We start from the raw sequence: 9,506 nt of genomic DNA, 5'->3' as shown, positions 1-9,506 counted from the left end.
CGAAGAAGAACGAAATTTCTGAAAAAAATCTGAAGAAAAAAAAAGGAGAAAAGTATCCGGGGGAAGTTTCGAATAAGAATGGGTATTTTTTTTTTTTTGTGTGTGTGTCAGACAAGAATTTCGATCTCCTAATTATTTGTCGGAAACTCACAGAGTTCTTGCCAGAGAGAGGTAACGGATCTTTAGACAAAATGAACAGTGTGGGCAAAGTAAAAACCTCTGTTATTTATGCAAACATTATTAAAAAAAAAAAAAAGACTTTATTCTACCAAAGATTTGTTATCAAAAATGAATATATATATATATATATATTTGTGGAGATATTTATAAAATAAATCCTGAAATTGGTATTTATTTACATGCATGCCATTAACATTAAATAATTAATTTAATAAATAAATTAATTCTATTTATATTCAATTTTTTTTATAGAAATTTAATGTTTAAAAAAGTAACAAAACATAATTGTAAATGTATACAGATTTTATTTTCTTATTTTATAATGAGGTGAGTGAAGAGATACTATTCTTTAAAATTTGAAAAACTGAATTGATAAAAAGTGACTTTTAGCCTCACATACTATATTCTACTTTCACGGGTTTTGTATGATGAGTTTTTGCAGATTAAAAATCTTTGAACATATTGCGTGATCAGCCTAGCACGATGTGATTGGACTATAGAACCAACACTAAAACTATTAGTTTATTTCATATAGTATAGATTTGTAGTCATAGTTTAGAAAATTAACTTATAAATTATTTAGTATATGAACTATAAAATATTACACATATTACAACACATTCTTAATATTCCAAAAAAAAAAAATGTATACACATAACATATCATATAGACATATACCTCTGTTTAATTATAGAAAACAAAACTAAGTTTTTTAAAATTTTATATTCTATCTAATAACAAATTTAATGTAATTAGGTTATAAACTGTATAAAACGTAAGAAGAAAAAAAAATATTCTAAACAAAATAATAAATTAATTAGACAAAAATTAATTAATTAAGAATTTAAAAACTAAATAAATTAAAAATTATTATTTAAAATACAATAATTTATAATTTAGTTTTGTGGTGTACCGCGTATGAAAATCTAATTAAATACAAAGATAAAAGGAATAATATTTCAAAAGAAAATTAGAATATTCTCTATTTTTTATATGGTATATATAAAAATCATATTGGTTGTTTGAAAAAAAAAAATCATATTGGTCAACACTCAACACCTAGAAGAATTGGTGTTTAATAAATAAATTTTAAATATACAAAAAACACTCCACTTGGCACTTGTATTATTAATTGTTAAATGTAATTAATACTATTAACTTACGTCCAGAATAAGTCCCATGTCTATATATTGATCTGAGAGATCGTGACCGTTTGTAACATTACAGTGAAAACTACTGACCGTCCGATGTGCTTGCCGCCTCTTATTGACTTGTAGTACTAGTTCACTGGTCGGTCTCTCGGACGTCTCTTTAGCGTTGACTATTCAGATTGTTAAAAGACGCGTGATGGATAATTAGAGTATTAAGAATCTGAGAGCGGCACATTTTGTTTTAGGAAAAAAGATGTCCAGCTAAATGAGGTATGATGCAATACATAGCCACATATCTCAAGTTTAATAATGTATGCCCAGCTATATTAAGTATATGTTTGGTATAGCCATATGTATCAAGTACGTGACGTCAAGTGTTTTACACCATGGACATAAAATCTTGATTCATCGGGTCATTTCTTCTGCCAACGACCAGTGTTGACTCATCAGAACCATAATCGGGGAAAACTAAAACCTGAACCGAGCACCTGCAACCAAAATAAAATACCCAACCCGGACCCATTTTTAATGGGCTTTTTATCTAAATTAAAAAAAAAAAACACAGATCCCATTTTTCCCAAATCGACAAAAAATTGAATATTAGGGTTCTTCATCGTGTGAGAAACTTCAATTCGGAGTGAAGATAGAATTAACATCGGAATCGTCTAGTAGCATGAGGAGCAGGTCTGGAGTCGGGCAAGTTTGTGATTGTGGATTGCCGGCGAAGATGTTCATCTCGAAAACGGCAAGAAATCCAAATCGAAGGTTCCTCGGGTGTGAGCTGTACAAGGTATGTATCACTTGAATTTCGATATATGTTGAGGTGAGTAGCTTTGTTGATTAAGTAATTGTTTGATGTTTGTGTAGGAAGGTGGTAATGGTCACTGTAAGTACTTTAGTTGGGTTGATGAAGAAGAAGTGAAAGGCTGGCCGAGAAGAGCATTGGTTGAAGCTCAAGCAGAAATTAATGAGAAGAATAAGATAATAAGTCAACTATCAACGACAATCATGGAGCTGAAGGGGGATTTAGAGAGAAATCAGTTGCAGAAGAAGAAGATTGATGATATGGAAGCAATTGTGTCTCGTCAACGCCTCGTTATCACGGGTTTGACAGGCTTGCTTGTTTGTGCAATTGGAGTCATCGTACTTGGTTAAGTTAATTACTATGTAATGTATTTCATCGTACTTGGATTTGTCAAGTAGTTCTTATTGATGTTGATTTGTAGGATTTGTTCCGTTTAACATATTGAACCAAAAGTCGATGGTTTAAAGAACTTTTTGTTTGGATGGCACAAGGATGAAATACAACAACCAAAGTATGTTAATATCCAAAAAGAACCCAAACACAACACCCAAAAAGAACCCGAACACAACAACAACCAACATCATCTTGACTTCCTTATGGTGCTGTTGATGACACATCTTGCACTTCAGCATCATCTTGATCTTGATGCTCCATGCCAACCAAAGCTCCTCCAATTTCCGGTTGATCTTCATGCTCCATGGCTGCCAATGCTGCTCCCATTTCTTCTTGATCTTGAGCTTCCAATAGAGGAGTCACCATAAGCTTCCTTCTCTTTGCCCGGCTCTCCGGAGACTAAAACAAAATAAAATTATCAAATTAACCATATGTAAGCCAAAAAAAAAATCAAATGTCCGATAACAATACCTCATGAGGACACTTTCTTGAATTATGTCCTTGTTCACCACATAGACCACAATGCACTATTCTTCCTTTTCGATCAACCTTCGTCTCAGACTTTTTTTTGCGTGGTGATTCATTAAGCCCCTTGATCCTAGCTTTTCCCTTAGGTCTCCCTGCAGGTCGTTTATAAGGAGGTGCAACAATTCTTGGTTTACCAGAATCTTCCCAAAACTTAACTCCATTAACAGGCCTCAAACCTCTTCTATATGTTCCCTTCCATTTCTCACTCAAGTAGTAATCTGATATATAGTCTTCCACTTCCAGATTGAGTTCTCTGATTGCACACACAGCATGACGACAAGGTATACCCGTCAAATCCCATTTTCTGCATGCACATTCACGATTGTTCAAGTTGAGGGTGTATCCAATCCCGAACTCAACAATCTCATATTCTCCACCGGTGCTAGAAATCAATGCACAATATTGCGCTTCTTCACAAGATTTTTCCAGCTCTTTCCTTGCCTTTTTTGTGAATTTTGCAGCTTCTTTTTCAGCAATAATAGACCTATTGGCAACCTTTTGCATTGCATCCCTTCTTATAAGTTCTAACATTTGGACAAATGGCTTCCTCCTTGCAATCTTTAAGGTTCTATTGTATGACTCAGTGTGATTGCTGTGTGTATCAGCACAACAACAACCAACCCTGAAAAACGCCCTACACCATGAACTTGGATCCTTTCGTAGTAGAGTCTTACAAGCCCTCTCCTCATGCTACTAGACGATTCCGATGTTAATTCCATCTTCACTCCGAATTGAAGTTTCTCACACGATGAAAAACCCTAATATTCAATTTTTTGTCGATTTGGGAAAAATGGGCCTGTGTTTTTTTTTAATTTAGATAAAAAGCCCATTAAAAATGGGTCCGGGTCGGGTATTTTATTTTGGTTGCAGGTGCTCGGGTCGGGTTTTAGTTTTCCCCGATTATGGTTCTGATGAGTCAACGCTGGTCGTTGCCGGAAGAAATGACCCGGTGAATCGAGATTTTATGTCCATGGTGTAAAACACATGACGTCACGTACTTGATGCATGTGGCCATACCAAACATATACTTGATGTAGCTGGACATACATTATTAAACTTGAGATGTGTGGCCATGTATTGCATCATACCTCGTGTAGCTGAACATCTTTTTTCCTTTGTTTTATATCCTTTGTATATTGTACACTTTAAATGGGACATGTCAAAACGGGCACGCACTTTAAAGAAAAAATCACAAAACTTATCCTAAATCACATACTCCTACTACTGTATATATATATTTGTATCTAAATGTCTGAAATTAATTAAAAGTTTAGATCTCCAAAATATTGAATTTAAGTCCTACTAAATCAAATAAAATTATGAAATCTAGATACTTCATATCCAAGCAACGTAAATTTTATCTATTAAAAGCCTTTGTTTAAAGGATATAGTTTTCTTTTATATTTAACAGTAAGTCCGATAATCTATATTCATAATCCTTATATCTAATATATATATTATGTAATACTGAACTAGGTACGAATCTGTACGTATGTGCGTGGTTGATTTCAAAAACTAATGTTTACTATAAACTTTGTAATATATTATGTACACATAAAGTTACATTTATAAATATAATTATTTGTTAAATCATTTACAGTTCAAACTTATATTAGTTTAGCTTCATTCAGTTTGTGATATTTAAAATAATAAAGGTTTCAGCATAAAATTAAGATTCACAAAACAACATACCCGAAAATCTAACGTTTACCGAATTAGTGATTAATCAGAATTGTATAAAACTTGTAAATTATAAAACGGATAAAACCATCAAAAAGATTAAAACTTCCCGAAACGAATGACCTAAATTCTTAAGCGGGTCAAATTCGTCCCGGTAGCCATACTCCATAAGAGGTATAATATTTTTTTTATCTATAAAAATCCGTCCTTCGAAATCTTTAAGAAATAATATTAAAATATATATCAGATTTTATATTTTTTAATATGTTAATTTTGAAATTAAGGAATCTTTAATATACATTAGTATTATATATCAGAAATTTTCTATATGAAAAACTGAAAAATTAGGATTTACATGAGTTTAAATATTTTATAGTTTAAAATAAATTTAAGATGCCGTTAAATTGTTTTTTAAAGATTTTCCAATATCTATTATTCAAAATTAATTTCAAAACTTAAATAAATATGCTAAATCGATTTTGCAGAAGACATTCCTTTTCAAAATAATTTCAAAATCAATATATGCAAAATTAATTTCAAAAATTTGTCCATTCTATTTTTTAAGAGTTTTACAATATCTTAAAAAAGTTTTGAAAAAAACAATTCCCTCTAATTAAGTTTTTTGTGGATCACAAAATCTTGGTTTAAGTAAATTAATTCGGATTTTTAGGTCCAATTAGTTTGTTCGAAATGAGGCTGTTAATTAGTAATTCCTTAATTATAGGGAAATGATTGCTGGATTTTCGTATGACAGATATTATATCGGTTTTGTGTGTATTTGATTTTACTATGTGCTGTTTTTTTTTGGAAAAACTATGAATTCATTTAGGAGAATATCCCAAGGAATACATTATTGAAATCTTGATTGATAGAATGTTTAGAAATGAATATTCGCTTTTTGTTTTTTGGAAAGACTGTGAATTCAGTTATGAGAATATTATCATATCTGCTTATTCGTTATTTACAGCTAACACTTTGAGGAATACATAATTAAAATCTTAATTGATAGAATGTTATGAAATGAATATTCGTTTTCTGTTTGACTGATTATTCGAGGATATCGTCTATGGTAAATTATCCTTAAATATTTAATTGCTAATTTACAGGAAATCATCTGTGCATATCTAGTTGTTAATTAGGTAAGGAATATTGGGTTTTTGTTTTGTCAATTATTCAATGTTTTCTGACCTATCATGTCAATCTTAATTTACAGGAAATCATCTATGCATATTTAATTGTTAATTAGGAAAGGAATTCTGTGTTTTTAGTTATGTGATTATTATTTTAAATTTACAAAATTAATATATTTTTTTCTCACAAAATCAATATAATTATTGGTATTTTTATAATTAATGTTTGTTTAGTAACAATATTTTAAATTTTAAAATTTTTATATTATTCCAATGAAATTTATAATGGTTGCAATGAAAAATCTTTATTATTCCAAAAAAAAATTATAATTATTCCAATGAAATAAAAAATGTATAATTATTAAATCGTTACATATGAAATAATCTATTTCTTCGAAGAAATAGTTATGAAGTCTTCATGGGTTATTTTGATTCTCTTTCTAGGATTTGGTAAATTGTTTCCTTTGCTTAAATACTGAAACAAAATCTTGATCTTATGTGTCTGGTCATTTGGTTCTTGACGTACCGCTTTTGAGACATGTTGAAATATAAATTTGATCTTGTTAGTTAGGAGTTGGACTTCTCACTAAAAGAATTAAACTGTGGAATTGATCATAGGTAAAACTTAGAATACTTACCGAGTGAAGATTCGTAATTGGTAAAGAATCCTGTTTTTCTTTTTTCTGCCACTGTTTTGCCTCCATATTATAAACGAACTTATGAGGATGTTCATTATAAATTATATTTGTAGATGATTGGTATTGGCTATTACGGTTGACCCATGATGAAAAAGGACTCATGTAAAGCTCGGTAAAAAGAGACATGTGAAAAATGAAGGAGTTTTTTTTTACAATCTTCTGGTGAGTTTTAGGAAAAATGTATTTAAAAATAAGGATAGGCGTGTAGGGTTTTCGTTTATGCTTTTTTTGTTTTTTTTTTTCCTTTTTGCAAATAAATTCAGTGGTACAAAGATGTAATTAATTAGAAAAATTAAGGAGATTTTTATAAATGATCTTGGAGCTCTATAATACTGACAACTCAGCTTTTTGGAGAGAATGCTTTTATTTTAATATATAAGGGATAATATTCGTTATCAGAATAACAAAATCCATAAATACGAATAGGATAACAGATTTAAGTCTTCATCAAGATAAGAGTAAAGCGACTCAATTTCCCACCGGCCTTTAAATTTATTGACTTGTTGTTTGTTTTATTTAATTTAATGTGGAAGTCTTTCCGTCGTAACCAAGTGAGCTTCACATAAGATCTTTTTTTCTTTGTTTCTTATTCATGGAGCCATCACGTTGTATGCATTTACTAGATGTCGATTATATATTTTTTAAAAATTACAAAAAAAAATAATAACAATTCCTATAGCAAACACCAGTAGCTAGTACGAATCATAATTCATGGTCTTGTTTTAAAAAGACCCTAAGAAGAAAGAAAAAATGCGGATTTGGAGTTATTGAGGTTAGTAAGCTGGACCGCATTGATCGGGGGACATGCATAATACAACTTGTGACTTTAAAAATTTAATGCAAGTGGTACAAACAATTACTTGTGAGTTGTGACCACACAAAATGTAAGTATCAAATTAAGTGTTTTATCTGCTAGAAAAAACAATAATGTTTACATTTTACAAAACTACACGTAAAATATCTTTAAATTAGGTTTTCACCCGCGGTACACCGCGGGACTAAATTATAAATTATTTTATTTTAAATAATAATTTTTAATTTATTTAATTTTCAAATTCCCAATTAATTAACTTTTATCTAATTAATTTATAATTTTGTTTAGAATATTTTTTTTTTCTTCTTACGTTTTATACAGTTTAGAGCCTAATTACATCAAATTTGTTATTAGATAGAACTAGGAAAGCGACCCGTGCGTTGCCGCACGGGGAGATGAAATCCTAAATTGAAATTTAACATTTGTAATTCATCCTAAATTCTTTCTTTTCTCAATCAATTTGATCATTTTCACTTCTTGCTATTGCTTTCTGCTGATTAAAAAGCCAAAAATTCATTTCAATGTTATTATATTTTATGTTGTCACACACAAAAGTGAGCCTTTTTTAGAGCTTGATTTACTATGAACATTACTTTTAACCATATATAAAATTTCATTTATGTTTGTCTCCGACCATATGGTGCTATATATTGGTATCCTTTCTTAATTCGCTATTAGAAATTGTCTTTGTTGTTGATCATTATCAATCGAAATACATACGAGGCTGCTTATCTCTTGGTTTATTTACTGTATCGAGAAAATACTAAATGCCACTTGTCGAAGGAAGGTCGAAGATTGGGATCAGAGTAGATGGCTGGATTGAGTTTCGTTTCCCCTTCACTTTGATACGCGATTTCTCTTTCCATAGATTACTGATTCACAAATCACAATCAATATTCTGATGCTGTAAGCAAGTGGAGTTTGTATACAAATGATTTACTATGAACATTACTTTTAACCATATATAAAATTTCACTTATGCTTGTGGATGTTTTTTTCTCTCACTTTTAGATATGTACAAAACCGAGTTTTATATGACCGACCAATCAAACCTAATTGGTTAGTATAGAGTAACTCACATTCTTCAGCTACAACTTTTAGAGATATATATTTGGCTATAATGCTTTCCACAGTTACATGCATGTTGGTCTCACGTTTTCCCTCAAAAGACCCCCTTCTTTCCTCCCTTTTAATGGGTTAATCTTGATTGCCTTATTTCCTACTAACACATTTGATACATGGATTTGTAATATTTGCTTCAAATCACATATTCCTCTTTGGAAAAGAAAAAAAATCAAGACGTAACAGACTAAGAATGCATATAGACAAAACTTGTACACTCATCAGCTATTCAATCAAAGCAATTCAATTAAACTACAAAAGTTCAGAAAATTAATAAAATATAGAACAGAGGATTTTATGTTGGTCTCTCCCAATCCATCCCATTCCACCGTGTCGGCTGCTCTCCTTCCAGGCTGCATCTCCCTCTATTTGATTTCCCACTTATGTCTATGAATCGGTACCATCATGTTTTTCAATAAACACAGCGAAAACGAAGTCGATGTGGTGAAACAGGTGATAATAATATCTCACCTTTTAATGTTCTCTTCTTTAGGTTAAACACTAATTTTATAAATTTCTTGCATTTTCTTTTTTTTGGCAGATTCCAGATCACTCTAAAAGTGACTGTTATACATTATGTTTTTAAAAAGTTGTATATACAGATTAGAAAGTCATCAAAGACTAAATAAGTTACCTTTAGTAGATCTTTTCTTTCTAACTTGACTTGTCATTTGGTCGTGCTTACGCTTTCTAGAATTTAATTTTGTGTTGTCACAAGTATGTCTGGCTTTTTCTTCGGCACTCTATTTCCATGCTCATTTGTAATATTTCTATATATTATCAAAATGTTTGATACCCAGAAAGTATAAAAAATTATAATTCAACTAAAAATTTTAAAAACTTTATTTACAAAAAATGTAAACTAACCTGGATCATGAAAATCTAATGGACATCCTACAAACAAAAATTTTTTTTTAACATTTATACCATGTTTGTTAGAAAAAATAAATAGGTTAAAATAAGAATATATATAAACTTATAATTATACCATGTTTGTTAAAAAAA

General features: G+C 30.3%; 1 protein-coding gene across 1 annotated transcript; it reads left to right on the top strand.

Moving 5' to 3' along the window:
* Positions 2,005-2,486, top strand: LOC104765697. The gene is made up of 2 exons (XM_010489453.2): positions 2,005-2,121; positions 2,199-2,486. Exons 1-2 carry the CDS (start codon positions 2,005-2,007, stop codon positions 2,484-2,486), a joined length of 405 nt encoding a protein of 134 aa, XP_010487755.1.

Source organism: Camelina sativa, chromosome 19, assembly GCF_000633955.1.
Source record: "Camelina sativa cultivar DH55 chromosome 19, Cs, whole genome shotgun sequence".
Taxonomy (NCBI): Eukaryota; Viridiplantae; Streptophyta; class Magnoliopsida; order Brassicales; family Brassicaceae; genus Camelina; species Camelina sativa.
Note: the sequence above shows the minus strand (reverse complement) of the source record. Positions and strands in the feature narration are given on the sequence as shown.